Here is a 27,252-nt window from a genome sequence, read left to right as displayed (position 1 = left end):
ATCTGGTGTCGGAATGTCAGCGGTATCAGGATGCGACATCATTCAGCCTCATGAACGATCCGGTGCCAGAATATCAGCGGTGTCAGAATGCGATAGCCGAAGACGAAGGTGATTATGAAGATGAGGCAGAAGAAGGGCTCAAGAGATGTGAGGTCTTTGAAAAAGGGATGAAATTGGTGGTAATGCTGATATGTGAGAATGAAGCTGGTCTATGAATGCTGATGCTTTGATATATCCTCTTATCCCAACTTGAAAGTTTGGATGGTTGTGGGAGGAGATGGGGTTTTAGGTAGGGGTAATGCATTCTGGCTCTTTATAGAGCTTTGTTAGTTGATGCTTGGAGATAGATCAAAGATATCTGAGAAATGTTGATGTTGACTTTGAGAGCCAATATATGCTTACTACAAATAAAACAATAAGAAACTAAAGTGGCATTTAGGAACATGTAGAATTGATGGAGAGAAACACATAGGGGGTCGATTTATGATATTTGGTGGTCGATTTATCACTTCCCTATATATATGGTTACTGGTTAATGGGTACATTGTGCGTAGTCTTTTGTTCTTGGAGAGAGTAAGTTCATTGGTCATATACGTCATTGATATCACAATGGATAATTAAGAAACGATGTGAAAAAAATGGTGATGAAGGTCACAAAATTCATTTGTAAAAAAAAGTTCTGTAAAAAGGTTTCTGATTCTTCTACAATGGGTAGTACTTTAGGAATATTGCAAAATTTATAGTCCTTAATAGGAAAAGGTGGATTGCATGATCAATAAGTCAAAGTTGGGTTGGGTCGGATTGAGATTTTTCTAAAATGTGAATTGGAATCAACCCGATCCCAAGGATTTTGTGCGGTGTCCACCCGAAAAATTTCTCGAAAATACATAGGTGATAGGGCATCTCTATGGGGCCAAGGATTTTGTAAGTTGTCCACCAAGGAAAGAAGCTTACTGTCTCATGGAACATTCTACCTTACTAAGGTTCCCTCCATGTAAAGATCCTCATCATTGCTAAGACCATGAAACTGAATAACCAGATATGATGCTCAATTTCAGTTCTACTGCTAATCGCTCGTCCTGTAAACATGTTGCATCAGATAATATGGTATTCATAAGTGCTCCACTTTTCAAATTTTTATCTTTTTTAGACATACAATTTGCTGGTCTTTTATTGCCTTTTCTCTATTACATAATGCAAAAGAATATTTCAGACCAGTTAGGGCTGGATGCATGCATCAAACTCTTTGAGCAAAGTCCTATGAAGGACTTTACTTCTTCCTAGGTTCACTTTTGAGCTCTAGAAGAACTACAAGTCCCTGTTTGTGGATATTCACCATGGGTTATTTGAGACATCTTGCTTCAAGCTGGTTTGAAATTTGAAAAGCAGGTTGTGCGTGCTTTTTTATTAATTTATGAGAACTAATAATAGTTGCTATGTGCAGGATAAGTGAGTGAACTGACAAGCCAAGGTGAAGCTCAAATTTACTCAAGTTACCCTCCTCAAGTATGTTAGAGAATTTGAGATGTCCAAGGATTGTGATGGTATGTTTACTTATTATTTCTGTCCCCAATCCTTTTTAAGGCTTTTCTAATTATGCTGCCTGCCATTAAACAAAATTCTTATGTTGCCATTTGTTTGCCTCATAAATCACATTTCACAAAACATACTATTTGTTACCCATTGATTATCTTCACTATAGTGTTTGATGCTTGTATTCTACTTTGAAATTGGAATCTTAGAGATCTACATATTTGGTTGTTTCTGTAAAAAAAATTTTTTGCAGTCTTAACACTTGTTGGTTTTATTTTATTCCACTCAACACAATTAAAAGAATATAGGTTTCATTCATCAGCCAATATTCCAATAGTTCTTTTGCATTTTTTCATTCATCATCCAACACCCTTTAACCACAGTAATGCTTTTGCAATTTTTCTATTCCGAGAATGAGAAGCGAAGCATTGAAGATCGCATCCTCAACATCTCTACACAGAAGAGAAATGTGGTAAGAAACATAGGCAATGAAGTAAAGAGGTACATTGTGGACCCAATGAATGTGGAAAGCCGTATGTACGGCTTGGTGGGAGATCTTTCATAACTTTCGTGATCCGCCGGTCACATAATATTCTATTTCAGGTCCCTTTTTTATTGAAATGGTATTATACTTGTGGTCTATCAGGGTCAAACATTTTTTGTACCAAAGTTCGTAATTTTTAGAAGGTATTAGAAAGCCCTAATAATGCTATGGCCTAGAAAGTCTATTCCCTCGGGTGATTAAATGTAGTAGTAATGCATGAAAGCTCAAGGACATTGATGTCAAGTTTTTTTAATTCTACTTCGGTTTTGTCTTTGCTAAATGAGCTAATATTGGAAAGGTTTATACTTGGAAAGAAGGGATGGTATTTTCTACATGACACATGATTGCTCGAACTTTTCTTCAGGAAATGTTTGATCTCCAATATGATTTGTCATGAAGACACCATACTTTTTGCAATTAGAAAACTGCTTTTTTTATTGTCACTTTCTTTCGGATCTAAATTCTCAGGATGCTATCATTATAAAAATATGATTGTGGGATATAAGTTGCCTTCTTCTTCATTTAGTTTGCTAACCTCTTCGTCTTGATTGGTAGCATTAGATTTGGAGGGCTGTCTTTTGGTGTCTGTGACATAGCATAGCCAATTTATGATTAGAGTTTGATCTTTATGCTCTGTTTTTTGTGTATGCTGTCAATTTTAATAATTGAATCTTTTGCTTTTTGGGTCTGGCAAGATTCGTATGTGGATAATATATGTCAAAAAAAGCTCATTACAACGATGTACAAATGCATGTAAAAAAAATGCTCATTGAGAAGGACGAAGAATGTTTTGGCTTTTGTAATTGTTGAAATTGATGTCACGCAATAAAGCTGGGAACCGAATTGAAATGGAAGAGAAAGCAGAATGGATGGGCACATTATATTATTGCATTTCGTTGCTGGCTGCCTATAGAAGTTGGTTTTATTGGCTTTTGGCATATTGCTTTGAATGTTTATGTTAGTTTCTTGCGCTGTTTAATGAACAAAATAAAATAAAAATCAAGGGAATAGGAGATTGCTAGAAAGAAAGAAAAAATACAGCAATAACTGATTTTCAGTATCTATAAAAGACAGAATTCTGCTCTTTTTGTAGAGCATTAGATGTCTATTCATTAAGGGATACATCCCTTTATGACATCTCTGGATTGGTTTGAATGATCACCATTTGATCACTCAACAGTTCATAGGGTTAGGATGATCCTATCGAGCTGATTTTTTGGGCACACCCTATCTATGTGAGGGCCCATCAAATGAATGCTTTGGATCACCCAAACAATGTGGCTCCAACTGTTTTTTTAAGCTAGGGCGTAGATAAGTTATCTACTCCAAGGAGTACCTGCTCTTTTCTCATATATATATATATATATATATATATATATATATATATATATATAATATCTATATATAGTAATAGAACGAACATAATCCGAGCTTTAAAGCTCGGGTCGGTTTATGAACCAAGCCTAAAACGTTTATGAGCTTGTCCAAGCCGAACTATACACAAAGCTCGAGTTCGGCTCGTTTATTTGATGCGCCTATTTTTTGGGCTCGGGTTCGGCTCGTTTAGTAAACGAACGAGCCCAAGCCGAGCTTTTAATGAGCCGAACCCAAACATGTTCGTGATCCGGCTCGGTTCATTTTCAGCCCTACGTGCTCTTCCAAGCCTCTAGACCCATCAAGTGCCTTACCTATAATAAAATTGCAAGTTGATTGTTGATCTAACGGTCCAATTATTCTAACCTATGCGCATTAACATGAAAGTCCCACTATGCCATTTGGTGCATTTCGGTGGATTGTCAACTACAGTGTGCAGAATCAATAATAAAATATTTCCATTGTGCAAATTGCGTCCAGATTAATTTGGAAATCTCAGCCGCAAGATCAAGGATACAATAAATCAATGGTGATATAACGTGAAAAACACCACTCTTTTTTATATATCAAGGGTCTCGTTCCTTCGGTAGCTCACGGAGGATTAAAAACATAGATAGCTATATATAGGGGAACGAACTTCAGTGAATTTTAGTTAGCCTGAAAAGTAATACTCCATAATAGATTATCACGTGGAAATGACTATCTATTGAGAATCCAATCTCAACAAAATAGCTTTGTAAAAACAATTATCTTCGCTATATATTAAGAGGTAAGAGTTGGGGTTGTGAGAAGAAGCCTAAATCTCTACAAAAAGTCATACAAGTAACAACAAAGAAGAAATGGGAGAAGAATTTAATGATCTTGCTATTGTTTGGGGGCATATAGTTGCATTCTTGGATAGTGCAATTCTCAAATGGGCACTTGATCTTGGCATAGCTGACATTATCCAACGGCACGGTGGCCCAACCACGCTTTCTCAACTAAGTTCTTCTCTACCAATGCCCGCCGGGAACTCCGATAACCTTCGCCGTTTAATGTGTTACTTAGTGCACATGGGACTCCTCAGTAGCCAAGCAGAAGACCTGTATTGGCTTACCTTGGCCACGAAATTCATCCTCTCCGACGAGGCAAAGAGCTTAGTCCCATTCGCACGGCTTACACAACAGGTAACCTAGAAGTAGATGGTGATTCATCTAATGTTATTTCTTGAGCTCAAGGTAAGAGTGTAGGTCCTTAGAGATTAGCTAGGCTTTTGGATGAAATTTCTACAATGTATGATAGATTTGTTTCTTTTGTCAAGGTAAGAGTGTCATGGATCTTGCATATTGATTGACCAAATCAGGGGTCTTGCAGAATTCCTTTTATGTTGAATCTCACGAGATTCTTAAGAGTATAGGTCCTTAGAGATTAGCTCGGCTTTTGGATGAAATTTCTAGTATGATATATTTATTTCTTTTTTCCATACTCTTAGGAGTGTCATTGATCTTGCATATCGATTGACCAAATCAAGGAAATCAGGGGCCTTACGAGATTAGCTAGGCCTTGCGAGATTCCTTTTATGTTGAATCTTTGTCCCTTGACTTGCAACTGTAATATTTTCTCTCTTTTAATATAGTTATCTTTCATTGTAAAAAAAAAAAAAATCAACAGGGGGACCCCAATAATTGTCTTGAACTGGGCCCTCTGCTAGAAGAGAAGGGATCAAAGACGACCTTTGAGGCTTTAAATGGAGAAGATTTGTGGAGCTATGCTGCTAAACATGCTGAATTTAACAAGCTCTTCAATGAGGCCATGGCTTCCAACGCCCGAATAGTTATGCCGGCTCTGATTGATGGTTGTAGGGACGTTTTCCAAGGGAATACATCTTTGGTAGATATTGGAGGTGGCACAGGCACTACTTTGAGGGCCATTGCCAAGGCCTTTCCATTTATAAAGTGCAGTGTTCTTGATCTTCCTCATGTTATCGAGACAATACCCAATTACCCTGAGGTGGAACAAGTGGAACTACTCACTAGTCCTAACTTTTTGCATATATAAACCAGACCCACCTAGTTTGGAAGGCTCAGTAAGAGGCAGTCTCTAGTCCAGTCTAGCGGTCATGTTTGAATCCGAACTAGCTGGAGATTCGCACATGACTCTACGCAATTTCATGATGCAAAAGTCAGACTAAGCCCTAGCTGGAGATTCGCACATGCTTGTCATCTTCAAAACTTGGACTGGGACGAGAACTCGACCAAGGTAAAAGGGAGTTGACATAGGTGAGCCAATGATTGGCGTTGTCAAATTTACCCTAACTCCGGTGAGTCAAAGGAGTTTTGATTGACTTGGTAGGGGAGAACATGGACTTTTATGAGGCCGCAACCAAGGTAAAAGGGAGTTGACTCAGGCAAGTCGGCTATCAACTCGAGGAATTTCTAAATAGCGCTTCTCACTACTATATCAAAATTAATCTTTCAAACTTGAGCTATAGCTTCGGCATTCAAAACAAAAATAATTTACAGCTTATGTAATGAGTTGCAAATTTAGCACTGATAAAATTGTTTTAGAAATACATACTGATTTATATCCTTTTTTTTTTTTGAAAAGTAAAGAAATAAACAAATAATGAAAAATGTGGCAATTTGTTCAAGGGCCTCTTCAAAAGAGGGATTTTTTAGAGGCACGGAGAATTTCTCGGGCATGATTTTGCCAACCTTCAATACTTTATACCTTTTTGTCTACCGCAGTTTTGTCGAAATTACTAAGTGCTTCCTTCAAATGAGGGGAGCAATAGGAGAAAGACAACACCATTCCAGTTGAGAAGTTAACACAAGCATTCATGCATTCAATTATCTATTGGAATCTATTATGCTAGGACTTTGGTCGCTTCACAAAGAGATAGAGTAGTGGCTGGGTGGATGGCTCCACCAGTCAGCACAACTTAGAAGATAGATCTATCCATTTACAGGCATTCCCTTGACCACTCCCAATGTTGAATCCATTGAAAACCTTGAACTTATTTTTGCTCTTGCTCTTGCTCTTGCTCTTGTTCCCACTTACTTTTGGATTCTAAGCTGCACACTGAAGTTCAATTCCGAATATGTCTTATTTTGCAAAGCCTATTCCTGCATGTATAGGAGGTCTTCAAAATGATGGGGGAAATAGTCAAGGTTTACTTTGATCCATAGGAATAAAAGATTCAAACGAGGCTGATGCTTTTGAGCTTCTTATCATGCTTTGAATATTTTGTGATGAATTTATAGGAAAATTATTGATGAAGAGTGACTCATCTAATGAATTGCTTGGAAGAAATAGAGAAATCTAGGACCTTGGAGGATAGCTCACATTGTTGATAAAAGTTCAGATCTTAATAGAGGAATTGATGTCCTTTGCATTATTCACACATTTTGAGGGAAGCCAATGAGGCGGGAAATAATCAATGAGAGTTGTATCTAGATTGGATTTGAGATGTGCACAATATCTACCCTATGAATAATTATTGTTCTCTTTTTAATAAATTCTAGGGGATTGATATTCCACTCCCAAAAGGCACTAACGACACCCCTTCATTTGTCCTTTTGTGAATCTCATGGGCCTGGACGCATGGATTGTCAACGACCGTATCGATATGCAAATTTGGGCCCTGTATTTCATTTTATCAATGGCAGCCATAACTACTGCTAGGTCTTGGCATCCTACTCCTCCTACGCCTATGCCTCTCTCAAGTGGTCTCACCTTCAAGACTGCTTTATTGTTGTGGAGTCATCCTTCATTTCCTTTTGTCCTCCTTACCCCCATACTTGCATGTGTGGGTGTGTGTACGCATGCATGTACGTGTGCATGCGGGCGTGGGTATCGGCATTTGTGCATGTATGCGTGCATGGTTTTTTATCAGAATCCTTGGATGTGAATGGTTATATTTTTAATATTTCTTTTGATATAGCTATAGTCTCTTCTCAACTCAACTCGACAAAGCCTTTGTCCCAAGCTAGTTGGGGTCGGCTAAATGAATCCTTTAGAAAAAAATTCATGAAGAAAGTAAAAGGGATCTACCCGGCTCTAATCCTGGTTCTAGTTGGGTTCTTCTACGTGGATCATTTTCTTTCATTCTATCCTATCCAAGGTTATGTTCTCTGTTATGTTCCTAGCTATCAAGTCTTTCCTCACTGTTTCTACCCATGTTATTTTCGGTCTACCCCTACCTCTTTTTACTCCCTCAATTTGGCACGAGTCACCTCTTCTCACTGAAGTATCCAAAGGCCTACGTTGGATATTTCCAAACCATCTTAACCGGTGCTCTCTCATCTTCTCCTCGATTGGAGCCACCCCCACCTTTTTACGAATGTCTTCATTTTTAATTCTATCTAACCTTGTGTGGCCGCACATCCATCTAAGCATTCGCATCTTCGCTACACTCATCTTATGCAGATGCTGCATTTTGGTGGCCTAACTTTCTGAGCCGTACAGCATAGCTGGCCTCACAGGTGTCTTATAAAACTTTCCCTTCAACTTCGTAGGGATTTTACGGTCGCACAAAACTCCTGAGGCAAGCTTCCACTTCAACCAACCTGCTCTTATTCTATGGTTAACATCCTCTTCAATCTCTCCTTCCTTATGTAGAATTGAACCAAGATATCAAAATATATCCCTCTTAGGTACCTCCTGTCCACTCATATTTACTACGTCCTCGTCCCGCCTCCTTACATTAAGCTATAGTCTCTTTTTTTTAGAAAATTTTATTGTGTACATATTTATATCTGTTTAAAGTTTCAACCATATTATATAATAACTTATAGATCCTCTTAATATAATTGTTTGTCATGTGAGGTATTTAATAGCCATTGAGAAATTTACATCAATAAGTCTGACAAAGTGTGTTATTTATCTTGGTAATAGTTTCCATACTTTGTGGTTCTTTCCACAGGTGGGGCTCTGGATTTTTGGAGGAGTCCTGAATGTGGGTGTCACAGCTGCTATTCTCGGATTATCTATCGTGGTTATAACTAGGGTTGTGACATGGAAAGAATGTTTGGCTGAATCAGTGGCATGGGATACCCTCACTTGGTTTGCTGCTCTTATTGCAATGGCCGGCTTTCTCAACAAATATGGTCTCATCTCCTGGTTCAGCCAGACTGTAGTGAAGGTTTGTTTCCTCATTGCACTTCTTGACAGTAAACATCTAATCTCACATGTCTTGTTTTTTGCTTTCTTTGTTTCTTTCTGGTTGTGGTTTAAATTCACTGGAAGATGCCCTAGCATTCTAAGCGTATATAAATTGCCTACTATTTCTTATGAGAAACAGATGCTTCTCAACTTCCTTAAGCGATGTGTCCATGCTATCTCTAGTAATTGTCTCTGCCAGTCTTTTGATTATTTCAGCTCAATTTTAGCCTCTTTCTATTTTCTAAGCTTAACACAAGATATCCACAGAATTCGGTGTTTTTGTCTGAACCGTTAAATAGGAACAACCTTACCATATATCATGCAATCCATCTGTCATGGCATCTAGAATAAGGAAATTGCTAGTCAAGCGACATTCGAGTTCTATTTATTGTTTAGCATTTTTTATTTACTCATTTGTCATTTCTGTTCTACTATTGGTAAAAAGAACCTCCGTGGTAACTAATGCATATTTCCATGCCATGGTCAGTGCTAGAAGAAGGAATAACATAATCGAATCTCTTGAAGTCAACGGTGTAAGGGTGGACAGCAAAGAGGATATCTCTAGTACTATTCTAGAATTCTTTAGTGATTTATATTCGTCCGATGCTAGGGTTCAGCCTATCCCAGAAGGAGTTGATTTCAGTAATTTGTCTCTGGAGATTAGGTCGAGTTTAGAAAGACCTTTTGAGGAGGAGGAAGTTGAAAAAGAGCTATTCTCCTTGGGGAAGGACAAAGCTCCCGGCCCGATGGATTCTGTTTAGCTTTCTTCCAGACGTGTTGGGAGGTGGTAAAAAAGGATCTTATGAATTTCTTCAAGGAGTTCTATGATGGTTTATTGTTGGACAAAGGTAAGGGAGCCACTTTTATAACTCTAATTCCTAAGGTGAAAGGAGCGGATATCAAGTGTTGAATTCGGCAAACCTCAAATGGAAAGATTTGTGGATTTGCCAAAATAGTTTAATCAATTCTCAAATTTTAAATTTTTTTATTACTCCAGAAATTTAAAATTATCAACTTGTTTCAAGCAAGTTTGAATTACGAAGCAACCCCTTCTCTGCTTCCTTATTGCGCCATCTGATCGCTGCAAGAGCAAGCAGTCCCTTCCCTCCTATCATTCAGCCTCCCACCTTCTGCTCATGTTCAACTTATTTTAGCCCTTCCAACATCTTGCCTAATCGCTCTTTCGACCGGTTCCTAATTCCTTTTCCTTTGCAGCCGATCAACAACAATGTCTCAGTCACAAAAACCCACTTGCTGGTTTTTACCACCCATTGCAAGCCCTTTTCAACCCTCTTTTATTTGACCTCATCATCAAACTTGTAACCAAGGCACCCTCGTACCTTAACTGATTCCTCCATCTACCAATTCGTGAATAACACCCCCCCCCCTTCTTCTTTCTCTTCTTGATTCTTTAGAAGCCCTAATCCGATTCTTTAACAACCCAATAAGGCCTTCAAGAACTTCCATTATCAACCTTCTTGGTTCGAAGCCAAGAAACCACCTTCCACTTCTAACCAACAACACACATTAGTTCCCTATAGGATTCCCTACTGGCCTACACAACCAACTTCCCTTCAATTAAGATTTTCATCAGTTTCATGTCCCTTTTCACCAAATTCGACAAACTTTTCAAAAATTTCCTTCCCTTTTCCTTAGTTTTTCCTCCCATTTCCTTTGATCTTCCCTCAAATAATCCAATTGCCCTTAACCTTACCCCTTATACTAAAGCTTCCACTACAGACCGTGAATCATCGTGTATCAGAGCTTCCGCTATACGCTTACCCTGCATCAATAATATATGCATCATGTGCAGTTAAAATGAAGAAATGACCCGTCATCTTTGCATAGATTGCGATTACGCTTGTAAAGTTTGACCCATTATTCTAACAAGCTTTGTAGCTGAGTGGGTTTTCGTTAACTCTTGGTTTAGTCTTCTCAATAGCTGGAAAATCAGAAAAGTGTCCTAGAAGGCCAAATTTTTTTGGAATTTGACACCCTTCCCTATTGCTTGAAGACTTTGGAATGAACATAATGCTGTACTTTTTAAGATCATGAAACTAAAGTTGAGGAGCTAGTCCCAACTATCAAATTTGACATTCTCAATTGGACGAGAGCTGATCTTCAGAATAGGTCCATTCCCATGATTGTACTATTTGAAGTTGGCTTGCTCTCAATGACAGAGCGCGTAAGAGTAAAGCACGCACGAGATGGAAACCCTTGTCTCTTCACCCGCTCACACTAAACTTTGGCGGAAGCTCGAAAGGAAATCTGTACCGTCTGGAATAGGTGGCATATTTGAAATCACAAGAGCGAAGTCCTAAAAGCTTTTCTGTCCCATTGGAGTAGCAAACTCCAATGAAGTAGAAATGAAGTCGCGTTTGGAAGGCATAAACATCCTAGTTAGCATCTGATGTGACAAGTTTCATGTTGAAAGAGATTCAAAGGTCATTATTTCTTGGGCCCTTAGTAAGTCTATGAGTATATTGTGGAGATTGCTAATATGATCAATTGAATCCGAGTCTTTTTTTCTTTTCTTTTTTGAAATAGATTTGAATTCGAGTCATTAAAAAGTAGAAGCACCTCAAATTTGATCATCCGCGGATTTGCTAATGAAATTGCAGACGAGTTGGCTAAATCTGGAACATAATATCATGACCTTCTCTCGTCAAAGATAGCAGTTAATGTTCTCCATGTCAACTACTTTCATAATAGCTAGCACCCTTCCAGCACAATCCATTCCATTTGATCATGATTCAAATTTTTTTTCTTCTGAAAAATCATTCATTATTTAGATTGAGCTTGAAATGAACCATTTTATCTGGGACATAAGTGAAATACAAGGTGACAACCCGAGAGGGGGGGGGGGATTGGCTAATTAAAAATTTGGGGCTTAATTAAATGGATTATTAAAATCAAATTTTCAATTAAGCCTTAACAAGTCTAACCCTTAATCAATCAATAGTTATAATGAAGGCTAGGGATTAGATCTTACTTTATGCTTATATACTCTAACCCTTGTTCAATCAAACATAAACACAAGTAAAGGGTAGAGATTACCAAACACCCAAGTGCAAGGAGAAGGAGAAGAGAAAGCATCCACAAGGCACAAAATTTATAGTGGTTCGGTCACAACTTGACCTACTCCACTCTTCTAAGTTTTCCTCCTTGGATTCAACACTAACCAATAAGATTCTTCAACGGGCGAATCTCAAAGCCGTTCACCAACTCCTTCAACTTCAAAGGGATCACACCCTTTTGCACGGAGCCTTTCCAATGATACCTTCCTCTTACTTTATGCTTATATACTCTAACCCTTGTTCAATCAAACATAAACACAAGTAAAGGGTAGAGATTCCAAACACCCAAGTGCAAAGAGAAGGAGAAGAGAAAGCATCCACAAGGCACAAAATTTATAGTGGTTCGGTCACAACTTGACCTACTCCACTCTTCTAAGTTTTCCTCCTTGGGATTCTCCACTAACCAATAAGATTCTTCAACGGGCGAATCTCAAAGCCGTTCACCAACTCCTTCAACTTCAAAGGGATCACACCCTTTCGCACGGAGCCTTTCCAATGACACCTTCCTCTTACAAATGATTTACCTTTCTTACCGGGCCAAATCGGAGACCCTCAAATATAAATGAAGAAATAAAAGAAAGAACTCTCAATGCCTCTAGATTAGGCAGATTACAACTTTGAAAGCTCACAAACACTCCAAGGAATAGATACAAATATAAAGCCTATGTAGTACCACTTGATAGAATGTAAAAATATAAGTTCAAAGAGGTTTAACCTTTCATATAAAAGTTTAGATTCAAGAAGATGAGATTTGATCTTCCAAAAGGTTGTTTAGAAAGGTTTTGATAGTATATATATAGCCCACAAGAAAATATGACCGTTTGGGAGAAAAACTGTAAATTACAGGGTTGAAAAGTTAACCTGCGAAAGCCCCAACGGATCTATTTCCTGGCCGCGGCGGTCGACTGAGGCACAGCGGTCACCTGACCTTATCGGGCTCTCTATTTGAATTTCAAAATTCATAGCATCGCTGTCGACCGGCCCAAGGCGGTTGCCCGGCGAGGGCTACGTGTTTGAAATAAAATTTTCGCTCAAAACACTATCGCGGTCGACCGGACCCATGGCGGTCGACCTCCAAGCCCAACCTGGATTGTTTCTGTTTCAAACAGAAACATATCCGCGGTCGCCCGGCCCAATAAATTTCGAGATACTTGGAGTTCCAGGTATCATCTCGCGGTCGCCCACCATAGCCCGGTCGACCGGCCCTATGTGAAATTCTATTTTTAACTTTAAAGATCATGGGCTTTTGGGCTTTGGTCTTTGGGCTTAAGTCCTAGGTTTTCAAACACATTTTTGAGTGTGTGTGTGGTTTCCAAAGATGTAAAAACTTAAGTATGAAAACCATTTTGAAAACCTATTGAAAGTGCATTTTACATAAAATCAAGATGACTCCAAATACATTCTAATAGTGAATATCATTGAGTCTTCTTGGAATGTCTTGGCTCATTTGCACTTCCTCGGACTTCTTTAGCTTGAGTGAACATCTTGAACTTTGTCTTCGCTCTTGTGACATCCTCCAATCTTCAAATCATGTTGAATGGTTCATGAGGTGTCACCATGGCTTGTTCAACTCCAAGCTCCTTCTTGACACTTGACTGTAACTTGTGGAATCTTCATGATGAGCTTCTTGACATAGACATCTCTAAATGTTGATGCATCTAATGTAGGTGCAAGCTCTTGGTTCCTTTGATCTATAAGCCATGTGTTGAGTTGAGTTGTGTAATGGTTATTATGACATGAGAATCCTGTATATAACACAACACCTCAAAGCAACACATTAGCATCCAGTCCTGGAAGAAGTTTTGAAGCTAAAGGGATTTTTGATGGGATGAACCCTACAGATGCAGGGCCAGGAGGGGTTAATTTGGAAGGGGCCTTAAGGGGGCAGAGGAGCTGGGTAAGGAGGGAGATTTCCCCCTGTTTTTCTTCAGATTTCTACTAGTTAGAGGGATGATGGTGGACGATAGTGGGTGGAAAGGTGGTGTAGGATGGGGGGATAGAGAAGCTTGTTGGGTTTTCGCAAAGTCTAGTACAGAGGGTTTTATAAGATAGGTCCTGATGTAGAGAGGTGGAGAGAGACGTGGGGGGTGGGTGGGGTGAAATGTGAGTGTGGCTATAGTGTGGTAGGGGTGCAACTTTGGTTGGGTTGAACCCAAACCCGACGGGTTGAACCCGAATTTGGGTTGGGTTGGGTTGGGTTTTTTTCAAAATCGGGTTGGGTTGGGTTGGGAAATATCTACCCGAATTGGAAATCGGGTTGGGTTGGGTTGGGGTGTCGGGCAACCCGACCCGACCCGAAACCCGATTTCCAATTCCGATATATGCTTAAAACCCGATTTCAACTGAACACATTTCCCATTGAAGCTAGAAATGTGCTTAAATTTCAACATAAATTTATCCTTCAGTTCAGTTACAGAGGTTTTATATGGTGGATGCCTCTGTGGGAATGCGAGCAAAAAAAAAAAAACAGTAGGGCCCACAAAAAACATGTGCATAAATTGAAAATCGGGTTGGGTCGGGTCGGGTCGGGTTGACCCAATTGCAAATCGGGTTGGGTCCAGCCGGGTTAGAAATCGGGTTGGGTCGGGTCGGGTTGGCAAAATGGGTTCCTCGGGTTGGGTCGGGTTGGCCTCAACCCGACCCGAGTTGCACCCCGTGTGGGTTTGTGCATCAGGTGGGTTGTGGCTACTGTGTCCATGGTTTTAAATTTCGACCGAAATCCGATTTCGGTGGAGACGACACCGAAATGGGTAAAAACCGAAACGGTCATTTATTTCGACCCAAATTTCGGAATTTCGGTCGAAATTTGACCCAATTTTTAATATTAATTTAATATTTCACCGAAATTTGGGTAATTTCGGCATAAATTTAATATTGAATAAAATATTAGTTTCGGGTTTGGTACCAGATTTCGACTGAAATTTTGAAATTTCAAGGTCCGAAACCGGTACCGAAATCCAAATTTTAAACCTTGACTGTGTCTGTAATGCTACCTTGGAGATCTATGGTAATTGTGGGCTCAATAACAATGCTATCTTGGATGGAGGTAGGGAGGTTTCTCCTTGGTGTGTTTGGAAAATTCTGAAGTTGATTATTGTCCATCTGGGTGCGGGTATAACTGGTGTCATCAGACATAGAGGCAGCTATGCAACTGGGTGTTGGTTTAGGAAGGAAGGGTACAGGCTTGTTTTTGGTGAGTCTAGCCAGATAAATGAGGTGATCTTCAAAAGCTTCCATTTCCTTTTTGCCACATCAATCTCTGATCCTGATGCTGCTTCACTGCTTGATCCAGCGATCACTATTTCCTTTCCTTTTCCATATTGAAGTTTTTTGTGAGGATTGTCCTTATCTAGGAGGGATGTGGGAGGTGTTTTCAGGCCTCATTGCCCAACTTTTTGCCTACTTGAGTCCAATTTTTTTGATACAGCTAGGGTAGTGGTGGGAAGAGCAGTTTCTGCCTGTGTTGGTTGCCGCATATTAGCATTCCCATGGTGATTTTCCCGGTCTTTAGAAGGCTGAGAGGACTTAAGAATTCTTTCTTGTGGCCAAAGTTCAGACAACCTGAACAGTGGTTTGGATTTATCTCATAGTAGACCTTCTGCCATTTGCCATGGTTATGAGAGAAGCCTATCCAGAACCTCTCTGGCAAGTGGGAGTTTACCATGATTTACACACATTGCCTAGCTGCATCAGTCTTGGTTCCATGAAGAGTCGGGCCATCAATCTTTAGCACATGCCCAATTGTGCTGCCCGTCGAAACTAGAAAATCTTCGTTGTAGCAGAATAGTGGGAGCCCAGGAAGGGTGATCCAGACCAATGCAAGTGGGTGCTCTTAGAGCTTGCCTTTGAGGGTTTTCCTAACTATGTTTACGGGTGGTTTTCCATATGAACATTTTGCAATCAGGGAGAGCCCGAAGGGAGCTGAAGCCTTGTAGGTATTATCATCATTGAAATAAATGGCAGGCTCCCCATTGGATGTCTTTGCTGGCTTCTTTACTCCCAGGGAGAGTTTTGGAAGATGATCTGCTTGGTTACTATTGCCACAAAGGAGAGTTGTGGTGGTTGACAGGTAAGCTTATTTGATCTAATGAGATCAAATAAAATTTAATTAACCACCTTATCTTTATATGATTGGGCTACACTAAAACTCCATTTCTTTTGGATTTTGAGAATTGATTTTGAGTCCAAAACTGATTAACTGATTATTGGACACCACAATCCGTTAAGAAACAGGGCCTAAACGTAATTTGGAGTCCAATAATCAGATTTGGACTCACAATGGGTTCTCAAATCCAAATCAAACCGGGCTTAATTAACAAAATAATTATACACTAATTTTGGGTATTTTTGGTAATTTCATTTTTAACCATCTTGAATCTAGAACGCTAATCTATCTTTAACCAACGGCAGCCCAGAGTACGTCTTGCATTTATTTACAAATAATATTATTTTAAGTTAATCTTGTAATTCTACAAATGATACAGACAAAATAATTGGGAAATGTGCTTTCCGCTCTACAGAAATGAACTCCCCAATTTTGGGAAGCACAACATTTTTTGGTTCCGTAACATGCTTCGCACCTTCTGGGGAGTATTTTCTAGTAACTTTGATCCAGACCATGAAAAACCCATTTTAAGAAAAGTTTTCCTGATAAAAAAAGTTCCTACATCCAAACATGCCCTTAATTTGACTACAACGGAAAAAATAAGAAAAAAATAATTGTTTTGGTACACATGGCAAACTTTGGCTGTCGGGTATTGATCCCCATGATACTCTCGGGTACCACAGCATTTTCCTTTTGGAAATTCGGTCCTTAAAAATGTGGTTATCCTAATAACTTGTTTGAGATGGGATCAATTTTGTCCATTGATTCCCCATTTTGTTCGATTGAACGAATGGCCGAGAATTCAAAATTTAGTGGTGGGGTGCAATTCTCAATGATCTAATCAAATTGGCTTGATTTTGATTGATATTAAACATCAACTGTGACGACCCAACCCCAATGTGTAAATATTATACTGTTCTAGGTCTCATACCCACCCCGGTTTTGTCCCTTTGAAATGCTGAAATGCGTTTACTCAGTTAAGGAAGAGTGTCACATACATAGCCTAATAACTTTTCCTCCCTTTTCTATATGGGATCTCACAATGTGGGATCTCAGAATCCACCCCCCTTGGGGCCAACGACCTTGCTGGCACACCATACTGAGGGAGGTCCCGCTCTGATATCATTTTGTGACGACCTAACCCCACTGTGTAAATATTGTCCGGTTCTAAGTCCTATCCGGCCCGGTTTTGTTTTCCAGTAGCACTACTATGCTTGACCCACCCCGTAGGGCCCTACTCCTTGGAGATGATGAAAACGTGTATACACAGTCAAGGGAGAGTGTCACATATATAGCCCAACAACTTTTCCTCCCTTTTCGATGTGGGTTCTCACATGATCTCTCTTATTTGTATGTGTGAACCCACAAGCATCCAAATTTCTAAGATTTTAACCCGGTCTTGGGCGTGCTATATAGGCGCTTCTATAGCACATGAATCTTCCTTTCATCATAAACTTCGATGTTCTTGAGCCCGCCAGCCCTGACAAGTCAAATTAGCCCTTGTATCATCTAATAATCAAATCATCCGACTACAAAGGCAAATTTTAGGGTGTCTACACGGCTACACCATGCAAATTATTTAGGGGAAGAAAAGTGTTGTTTTAAAGTAAAATCCTGAAATCTTGCTAAGTTTAAAGCACTACAACAAATAGACTCATTAATGATCGACATAATTCATCGCTATATAAATTTAGCAACGGAAAACTATCCATCACAATATTGCTAAATGTTTTGTGTCGGTCACAAAACCATCGCAAATTATTAAAATAGCAGCGGATAAATCCGTTGCTAATTTAATATTTTTTAAATAAAAAATAAAATTATTTTCCATGACAGAAAGTTTAGCGTTGCACTGACTAACCATTACCAAAATTTATATATAATGGCAGATTTCTCTGCCGCAAAATTTTCTTAATGATTTATGTAGCTACAAAGGAAAAGTGTAGTTTCTAAGTCAGCCATTGTAATTACCACTTATGCGAATAGTATATATGAAATCCCCTTCACTTGTCGAGATTAAGAAAATAAACATAGGTGATAAGATCAATATCTATCAATATCTAGTCGTGGGAATGGCGTTTTCCACTCGAGCCCATGATCTTCTCATTGAAGCTCAACTGCGCGACTTATATGTGCTAAAACACAGAAGGTCAAATCCCATTTCTTGATTAAGGAAGAAAAGCAAGAGACCAAACCCTAATTTCGAAGTGACAATTTAACATGATTATCCATGGTAATACCATTTCTTATACAATGAACCATTATATGTCAAAATCAAGGATAAACAAGAACAAACATATGTCAAATTAGGATATGGATATCCTAGTTTTGGAAGGCACACTTATTTTCAATCCCAAGTGCATAGTATCATGAGCAATCAGCCTTGAATTTTAGCAGAGTGACTGCTCATGATATTATATCACTACATGAATCTTTGGTGCACCACAGATTCAACGGTACCTATCGAAACCCCCCGCCGAGAGTCGGAGCCCAGTAATCAGCTCCATTGTCGCTCCCGACTTGCATAGTGCACGACACAGGGACAAGGCACAACCCTCTACTCCTCAAGTCCTTCGGCGCCTCATCAACATCCTGACATTATCAATGAAGAAAATTAAAAATCATCAATCCGACTTAATTTAATGGAAAAATAAAAGGAAAAACTAATTATTACACATTAGAGATGAATTTATTTATACAAATAGCTATTAGACAATAATGTTACCTTCTCATGGACTCCTCTTCTCTTGATGCAGTTATCATTCAACAGCTGGTCAAGCAAAAATGATGATAAAGAATCAGCATTTTTATAAGTTTTAAATGTTTAATTATTCTTAAACGCAACCAAGATATTCCAGTCAAGCTTTTAATATATTTACTAACTAAAGTCAGTAGAGCTTTGAACAAAAAACTTTGTTCCTTCACTACTTTTTGTGGTGCAGAACATTAAAATAGTGTCTTTTCAGTAAGGAATATGGAAAAGTTTTTGAGATGGTCTTGGATCCAATAAAGAATACCTGGCCAGGGTCTTCTGGGAAAATGCAATTCCTTTCCCCTTGAACCTGACAAATCTCATTGGCATTAGGTAATTTATCACATACACACATATTCGATCAATACACTTTCTTGAGTATGGCAGCTAACAAAATGGGCTACAGTAAGAGATGGTTTAAACACCTTTGAATTTTCAACCTTTGTGCCCCACCTTTTCATGTGGAAAGCTATACATCAGAAAAAATACATGGCAGCAAAATATTTCCTTACAATGTGTTACTTTCAAAATCCAAAAGTTGGAGAAAAGGCAGAAAATACAAAGGTGCTTAGACTCCCTCACCTAACAAATAACAATAGACAACAGGAAGAGTCTAAACGGCTGCTTGTGGTAGAACACTCAGTGACTGCATGCATTACAAAGTGTTGGAGAAGAAAATGCATATGTAAAACACAAGCATACAGACACCATTGGCATGTGATTGCTATAATGAAGGTTGTGATTATTGATGGTGGACACCACAAATTATTGTTTAACCATCTGTTAAAAAAAAATTACAAAGCTCTCGGCAGCTAATTTAAAAGGAAAAGACGAGATGTGTTCGTGTCAATATCAAAATATGGCAGTGCAAATATCAGTAGCATATATAAATCATCTCGATGCACCAATGTACACAAATACCCTTCATATTTTCGTTCATTTATGTCTATCCGTCAGGGGTATTTTCCAAGTATTTACAAGTCCTACTCAAAACAGCAGACAACATTAATTTTCCCTTTTTTAGTTTTGATGACGATTCTTTATTTTGTTGGGTTTATCATATCTTCCCTACGATAACTGTAAGCCCTAATTGTGTACAACATAAGTAGGAGATAGGACACTCCGTTGGATGGTCCGATCGGAAATGGGTCCTGATTCATACTCATAAAGTAGGATCCAAAATCACTTCAACAAAGTGGAAGATCCCACATCAGAAAGGGAGGGAAAGTTCATGGGCTATATATGTGAACTCTCCCTCTCCCTGTGTAGAAGTGTTTTCAGCATCTCCCAGGGGTGGGCCCTGCGGATTGGGTCGGGCACTGTTAGTACTGCTAGAAAACAAAACTGGGGAGGCTGGGTAAACCCAGAACCGGAAAATATTTACATTGTGGGATTGGGGCATGACACAGAGATTCGAACCGATTGTTACGAAATCCCATGTGTGGATCGTGACCAAGATATCGGTAGATCTGATTTGAAGTGGATCCATTGACACTCCTAACCAGATCAAGGAAACTTTATTGGAGTAAATTGTGAGTTTTAGCATTGTGAGAGACCGGTCGAGATAATCGCCACAATTGAGAGTATTCATGTGGATATCCATACAGATATACACACGTGTGTGTTAGAGAGAGATCTAGAGAGAGAGAGAGAGAGAGAGAGTTGGGAAATGGGAATGTTTGTTTTTTACAGTTACTTACAGGGTGCCTCATGTTGTTTTCTGATCCATTACGCAAGTACGGTGAGCTCAGTGCCTGCATCAAAGTGGGGGGAATATTTTTAAACCTTCATTGTGCTATTTCCCATAACATAAAGATGTTAAAAGAGATGGAGAAAATGAAACTTTAACTGTGTGCACTACGATTCCTTTGTTGTTTACAAAAAAACGAAAGGAAGCATCACCTCAACTTGACTCTGAAGGAATCTTATGTATCCAGTAGCTTCTAACAAGACAGATGCTGTGTCAGTCTGCAAAAGAACACCACCCACCTTCAATACACATTTATTTAAAACAGACCCAAACAAAAGAAATAGAAAGAGCTCTTTCACTTGTTAGGAATTTTTTTTTTCTTAATCTAAAATGGTTTGTTGTGTACTTTGTAGCAAAACATACCTTTCCGAATGGGGAAACTAGCTGGTGAAGGGCTGTTATTCTATCTCCCAGTTTCTCCTTCCTTACCTGGAAAAATTAAAACCCTGAAAACTCTTAATAGCCTATTTTCATGACCTTCAAACATGTATTGAATTGTATTTCTTTCTTTGCTTTGATGGGGAAGGGAGGTAGGAAGGGAGGGCGATGTGTCATGGATAATAACCTTGAAAGTTGATTGGGCTGAAGAGGATTGAACCCTAGCCTTCTTAAATAGTGAACCATTTTCTGTGCTGTTACACTTCAAGGGAAAAAAAGAAACAGAAAAATAAGAACCCATTTGTAGAACTGTAAAAAAACATAATTAATGCAACCCATCTCTAAATATAGGCAAATAAATCCTTGTTAATGCAACCCAGCTCTAAATATAGGAAATAATACCCTAGTCAATGTAACCCCGCCATAGATATACGCAATCTGCTTGGGAGTTGGGACAATTATATTTGTTTCTTTATAAAAAAAATAGGAAGGCTTAAGAGAATGGGTACATAAAATAAAGGAATATATCAGGTCATGAAGTCATATATGGTAGCACTAGAACTTTTTATTTTGAATGATAAGAGACAATCAGAAGACACATGAAATTAATAATCACTAAGGCGCTGCCACAAAACTTTTTCCATGGAATTGTAGTTTATCAAGCAGTGATAGAGGGCTAGAGAGGCTAGGAGGAGAGACTAGAGAGGGCATGGGTGAGGAGAGGGTGAGAAAACCCTGAAATAGAAGGAAAAGAAAAACCTCTAATCAAAATACTATTTATTTTTTCCTGGATTTTTATCTAGTTCTTACCTTCTCCACAATCATGGGATCTCAAGTCTCTTCATCTCCAACCCTCCCTAGCCCCCTCTCACCACTTGATAAACTAACATTTCATGGAAAAATAATTTATGGCTACCAACAATGATCTAAGACAAGCAAAATATGCAAGTTAATACCTCTCTCTCTCTCTCTCTCTCTCTCTCTCTCTCTCTCTCTCTCTCTCTCTCTCTCTCTCTTACCTCAGATGAATGATCTGGTTGTTGATGCCTCCCTTCTAGCTGGGAGTTAGAAAAATCCAACATATTGGTGCTGAAATTTGTAATACATGACCTAGGAGAAGAGGCTGGTAGAATTTGACCCCATGGAGACATAACTTCCTGAAATTCTTCATTTCTAGGCCTACAGCTATAACCACTTTCAGAGCTTTCTTGCTTCACATCACCCATATGAGCATTTGATGATGAAAATAACACCTGTTCCTCCCAATTCTCCATTTTCTTAGCCTGCAAATGATTAAAACTACACCTATCATCTTCATCCACCAATCCACCCCTGAAAACAGCCAGCAGAACACAAAAAGTCTTTCATTTTTAGATATAAAACCAGTGTGTGTGTGTGTGTTTGTGTGTGTGTGTGTGTGTGTGTGTGTGAGAGAGAGAGAGAGAGAGAGAGAGAGAGAGAGAGAGAGAGAGAGATTGAAGTGGCTTACACCATGACTGGATAAAAAAACCATGAAAAAGATCTATTCTCTAGGAAAAATAATACTATGTACCCATTTGAAAAAAATGAAAAATAAAATGATAAACTAGAGAGAGAGAGAGAGAGAGAGAGAGAGAGAGAGAGAGAGGGGGGGGGGGGGGGGGGGAGGGGGAGATTGAAGTGTCTTACACCATTATTGGATTAAAAACCCATGAAAGAGATTCATTCTCTACAAAAAAAATCATATGTACCCATTTGAAAAAAATGAAAAATAAAAATGAAAAACTAGAGAGAGAGAGAGCTTGAAGTGGCTTACACCATGACTGGATTAAAAACCCATGAAAAAGATTCATTATCTAGAAAAAAAAGCCGAAGTACCCAGTAGAAAAAAGTGAAAAATAAAAATGATAAACTAGAGAGAGAGAGAGAGAGAGAGAGAGAGGGAGGGAGGGAGGGAGCTTGGAGTGGCTTACACCATGACTGGATTAGAAACCCATGAAAAAGATTCATTCTCTAGAAAAAATCCAAGTTCCCAATTGAAAAAATAAAAAATAAAAAATGATAAACGTGAGAGAGAGAGAGAGAGAGACTGAAGTGGCTTACACGAAGACTAGCTAGATTAAAAACCCAAGAAAAAGATTCATAATCCAGAAAAAAATCCTTACTACCCATTTGAAAAAATTGAAAATAAAAAAATGATAAACTAGAGAGAGAGAGAGAGATATTTACAGAAGAAGTTTGCTCCAAGACTCTGGTAGTTCTTGGTTCTCAGGCCAAGAGGATAAAGGAAGAGAAGAATATGGAGATGGTAACTGAGTAAAGATGGAAGAAGGTTGTTGAGGAGGGGGCCGCATGTTATTGATATTCCACCAGTTAGGATTTACAGCCATCATCTGTTGCACCGGCGAGCCGCCCTGCAAAGGCCCTCGATTCATCCCTTAAAGTCTCCTCTCTTTTTCCTTTCGTTTAGACTCCCAAATCGGTTTTTGAAAGCTCAACTGTCTTGGGTTTTCTTCTTTGGATGAGGAATATGATACATGAGACGGGGGGTCTTTGTTTTGGTTCCTTTCTCTCTTTCTTTACTATATTTTCCTTTTCCTTTTCTTTTTTGCTTCTTTCTACTTTTGCTTTATCACAAAGTGGTGCAGAAAAGGTGGTGGCAGTGTTTCTAGGCTGAATTCTGAAATGAGTAAAACTTAGTTTTTAATTTGGGTTAATCTTGGAGTTAGAGATAGAGTTAGTGTTTGGGTTAGGGTTAGTCCCTAGAGTTGTATTTAGGGCTGGCAATTAAACCCGCAAAAAAACGGGAACCCGCCCCGCCCGCGGGGATTCCCAGATTTTAGCTGGAACGGAGATTAAAATATTTTCCAAAACAGGGCTGGGCGTGGTTCTAGCCCTACGTCGTTCTGCCCCGCAATCCCCATCTATAAAATTACATAAATATACATATATCTTTAATATTACAAAAATATCTTCATAAAGTGTTATATTTTAGTTTGGAACTTTCGATTCGTAGATTAGATTAAAAAAAAAAAGTAGAAATTGTTATTAGGGATTTGCTAGGGTCCATCGCAAAAGGCATTTCGCGGAACGTCTGTTGCATACGAGAGCAGCTACATAGGCTCACTTTTCAACAAATTTTGTCATTATTCATGCGGTAGCTACTCTCTCATGCAACAGACATTCTGCGAAATGCCTTTTGCGATGGACCCTAGCAAATCCCTTGTTATTATAACAGGGCGGGGAATATTTCCCCGAAGTGTGCGGGACGGGGATGCGGATTCCCCAGCATCCCCCAAGCTGGGACGGGGCGGGGAAGCGGGACAAGGATTGTGAATGCAAGGTACGGCCCGCCCCCTCCCCCGTTGCCACCCCTATTTGTATTTCACTTTCTTTCTCTTCTCAAATAATTGAAGGAAGAATTTATATGATTTTCACAAAGAAACTAGGCGAAAATAAACCTTTTCCCTTCTTTTTTTAGTGAAATGCTAGAATCAGATGTGGATTACACCACATTTTCATGCACACTAGTGACGCGGACAACTCTCTCATTTTTTCAAACTTTGAGGGGTAAAAATCTGGCACCCAATCAGAACCTGACATGTGGCATCTAATAGGAACCTGACACGTGACACCTGGAGATCAAAAGACTGGTTAGGATTAAAGGATAATTTTGCCATGTTAGAGTAGGTGCCTTAAAACCCAGTATATTTTGCATGCTAATAAATAAAAGTTTCTTTTTCATGACATTGATGGGTACTAAAAGTTAAATATGTGTGATATGTTACTTGTTATTGACACGCATTCGTTCTTAGGTAGCAAAGTAGGAAACCCATGCTCATGGATTCACAGATCCTAGGGAGCAAGGAGATAAGGGATTCCGGTTCTTTTCAGACCTTAGTAGTTCCTAGTTGGGGTTGAGGTTGGACACCTCCTCCTGTACACAACTAGCATCTATCTTGCCTACATGCACGAGATGTGGAGTGACTTATCTCAATCACTTGGGTAGGGGACGAAAGATCCCATATCAGAAAGGGAGGAAAAGTTACTAGGCTATATATGTGGATTTCTCCTCTCCCGTGTAGACGCGTTTTCAGCATCTCCAAGGGGCGGTCCCTGCGGAGTGAGTCAGGCACGATTAGTGCTGTTGGAAAATAAAATCGGGGAGGGTAGATGACCCAGAACCGGACAATATCTACACAGTGGGGTCGGCGCGTGATATAATGGTATCAGAGCGGGACCTCCCATCCAGTACGGTGTGCCAGTGAGGACGCTAGGCCCTAAGGGGGGTGGATTGAAAGATCCCACATCAGAAAAGGAGGAAAAGTTACTGGGCTATATATGTGGATTTCTCCTCTCCCTATGTAGACGCGTTTTTAACATATCCAAGGGGCGGGCCCCGCGGAGTGGATCGAGCACGGTTAGTGCGGCTGGAAAATAAAACCAGGGAGGGTAGATGACCCAGAACCGGACAATATCTACACAGTGGGGTCAGGGCGTGACATAATGGTATCAGAGAGGGACCTCCCATCCAGTATGGTGTGCCAGCGAGGACGCTGGGCCCTAAGGGGGTGGATTGAAAGATCCCACATCGGAAAGGGAGGAAAAGTTACTGGGCTATATATGTGGATTTCTCCTCTCCCTAACAAAACCGGGGAGGGTTGCGACCCAGAACCGGACAATATCTACACAGCGGCGCAGGGGCATGACATAATGGTTGAAAGATCCCACATAGGAAAGGGAGGAAAAGTTACTGGGCTATATATGTGGATTTCTCCTCTCCCTATGTAGACGCGTTTTCAGCATCTCCAAGGGGTGGGCCCCGCGGAGTGGGTCGGGCATGGTTAGTGATGGTGGAAAACAAAACCGGAGAGGGTAGATGACCCAAAACCGGACAAAATCTACACAGTGGGGTCGAGGCGTGACCCCTAAGCAAGATAGAATGGGTACAACAATGAGATTGTGTACTGACCAGGATCACATTAGAATAGCTTGTGGATAGGAGACAATTAAGCTATTTTACCAGACATGACCCTTTACATGTCCTTTGACCTGATGGGTCATATTGGTTATTGGACGAGTCTCTCATTTTTGGTCTATCTAACCGTGATTCTTATTGGAGTCACCAGAGGGAAGTACTAGAGTGTTGGACAAACCTTCGAGGTCAATAATGACACTCGACAAGGAATTCTTCGCCGATTTAATAGGATAACATCTACGGTTTTGGTCAGAGCAGTAGGCCTAGAAAAATACCTGGCCAGATGGATTTGATAAAATGTTTATCAAAAGGATTTCACAAAATAAGTTTTCTATTGAAATGGTTTTAGCAAATGCATTTGCAGGACGGCACTGCATGACTGAAAGGTGTAACTTGAGTGAGCCCATGGAGTAGTTAATGTCCACCCACCCCCTGTAGGACTCAACTCGGTAGAAGTGGACTTGGAGAAATGACTTGCACATTTGATGTGATTAGGGGTATGATGATTTGACGGTTATCTTCAGAGTTACGTCTCGATCGAGGCCACTGACTCAATGCGATCGAGCATTAGCTATGGAGCAATAATCGCAGCGGGGCTCACTTGTGGGTTCTACAGGATCTACTGTTAAATCCCTGCTACGATCCCACTCACTACTTGATTGACCTATTATAATCTATTGGATAGAGGTCCCGCATATATTTAGTTGCCCACACGAACTAGTTTTGTGGCATTAGATGCATTGAAAGGATATACACAATGTATATAGTGTATATGCACTCTAGGATACATTGGGAATACCAAAATGGTAAAGTATTAACCGTAAGGGTAGTTTGAGAATAACATAAATTATATTGGAGCTTTAATCCTATTGGATTGGATTGGATTAATTTAATTAGGAATTAAATAAAAATGCAAGAGGATTTAAATTGGATAAGTGGAACCCACAGAGGACGAATTTTGGTGGGACCCATGTCCGCCCGCCCCATGTGGTGTGCCATTATCAATTTGAAATTCGAATAATATTTGAAATATTATTGCTTGATTTGTTTGAACAAATTAAAGCAACACATGTGATGAAAAATGGAATGAGAGAAAGAAGCAAACAATGTACAAAATAAAATTGGAAACAAGAGAACCACATGAGGCAACTCAAGGTTGCTTGGGCAGCAAGGCACGCCCACCTTGGGCGCCTCATGTGGGTTTCCCAATTGGGTGTGTCTTGTTTCCTAATTGGACCTTCCAATTTTGACTAGTTTCCTTAGTGTTTGGGATTTCTCTAGAAACTTTGGATTGTAGCAAAGGCAATTCAAAACTCTATAAATACAAGACAAAGTGCTGGAGTTTTTAAGAGCTCTCCCATAATTCCATGTGCTGAAAATTGGTAGAGACACCCCAATGTCTTTCTCATGTTCTTCTCTCTCAATTCCATCAACTAGTTTTGTATTTTCAAGGTCAAAGAAAATATCCAACTAAGCTCCATTGTTCTAAACAATTATTCTCATATTATAACCTAATTTAGATCAGATTATAAAGTAAACAAGAGTTGTACACAAGTTCCTTTGTGCAACAAAAGAAATCCATCGATTCAACTTGGGGTTTCGCGTCGATTAGATCGCTGGTGTATTTTCGAGGAGTAGAT

At 39.6% G+C, this 27,252-nt stretch overlaps 2 protein-coding genes and 1 non-coding gene across 4 annotated transcripts; 1 reads left to right on the top strand and 2 right to left on the bottom strand.

Annotated features, from left to right (window-relative positions):
* The first annotated feature begins 4,117 nt into the window (after positions 1-4,117).
* Positions 4,118-5,998, top strand: LOC143861727 ((RS)-norcoclaurine 6-O-methyltransferase-like). Its single transcript, XM_077372620.1, has 2 exons — positions 4,118-4,617; positions 5,102-5,998. The coding sequence occupies exons 1-2, from the start codon at positions 4,291-4,293 to the stop codon at positions 5,486-5,488; spliced, it is 714 nt and encodes a 237-aa protein (XP_077228735.1). The 5' UTR covers positions 4,118-4,290; the 3' UTR covers positions 5,489-5,998.
* Positions 5,999-6,061: 63 nt separating this feature from the next.
* On the bottom strand, positions 6,062-6,184 carry LOC143870187 (small nucleolar RNA snoR86). Its single transcript, XR_013244978.1, has one exon. It is a non-coding gene; the product is annotated as a small nucleolar RNA snoR86 (small nucleolar RNA).
* Positions 6,185-17,961: 11,777 nt separating this feature from the next.
* On the bottom strand, positions 17,962-23,223 carry LOC143853249 (transcription factor bHLH68-like). 2 transcript variants are annotated; one of them, XM_077362978.1, is made up of 9 exons: positions 22,864-23,222; positions 21,675-21,987; positions 20,843-20,917; positions 20,641-20,706; positions 20,430-20,495; positions 20,228-20,281; positions 18,793-18,837; positions 18,501-18,545; positions 17,962-18,367 (listed from the first exon to the last, which is right to left on the bottom strand). In XM_077362978.1, exons 1-9 carry the CDS (start codon positions 23,067-23,069, stop codon positions 18,236-18,238), a joined length of 1,002 nt encoding a protein of 333 aa, XP_077219093.1. In that variant the 5' UTR covers positions 23,070-23,222; the 3' UTR covers positions 17,962-18,235. The 2 variants fall into 2 exon arrangements, with proteins under 2 accessions (XP_077219093.1, XP_077219097.1); XM_077362982.1 differs by lacking the exon at positions 18,793-18,837 and having other exon boundaries at positions 22,864-23,223.
* Positions 23,224-27,252: the final 4,029 nt, after the last annotated feature.

This window comes from Tasmannia lanceolata, unplaced genomic scaffold (genome assembly GCF_043159265.1).
Source record: "Tasmannia lanceolata isolate RefF3 unplaced genomic scaffold, GAP_Taslan_0.1 ptg000003l, whole genome shotgun sequence".
Taxonomy (NCBI): domain Eukaryota; kingdom Viridiplantae; phylum Streptophyta; class Magnoliopsida; order Canellales; family Winteraceae; genus Tasmannia; species Tasmannia lanceolata.
The sequence above is the reverse complement of the archived record's forward strand: the minus strand, read 5'-3'. Positions and strand labels throughout refer to the sequence as shown.

Bases quoted from the DNA above. Each gene is read 5' to 3' on its own strand.
- LOC143853249 (XM_077362978.1), bottom strand. From the start codon at position 23,069: ATGAATCGAGGGCCTTTGCAGGGCGGCTCGCCGGTGCAACAGATGATG. The intron at 20,282-20,429 runs GTGATGCTTCCT...ACTTTGATGCAG, and splicing joins TCCTTCAGAGTCAAGTTGAG to GCACTGAGCTCACCGTACTT. The intron at 18,838-20,227 runs GTAAGTAACTGT...GAGATTTGTCAG, and splicing joins AAAACAACATGAGGCACCCT to GTTCAAGGGGAAAGGAATTG.
- LOC143861727 (XM_077372620.1), top strand. From the start codon at position 4,291: ATGGGAGAAGAATTTAATGATCTTGCTATTGTTTGGGGGCATATAGTT. The intron at 4,618-5,101 runs GTAACCTAGAAG...AAAAATCAACAG, and splicing joins TCGCACGGCTTACACAACAG to GGGGACCCCAATAATTGTCT.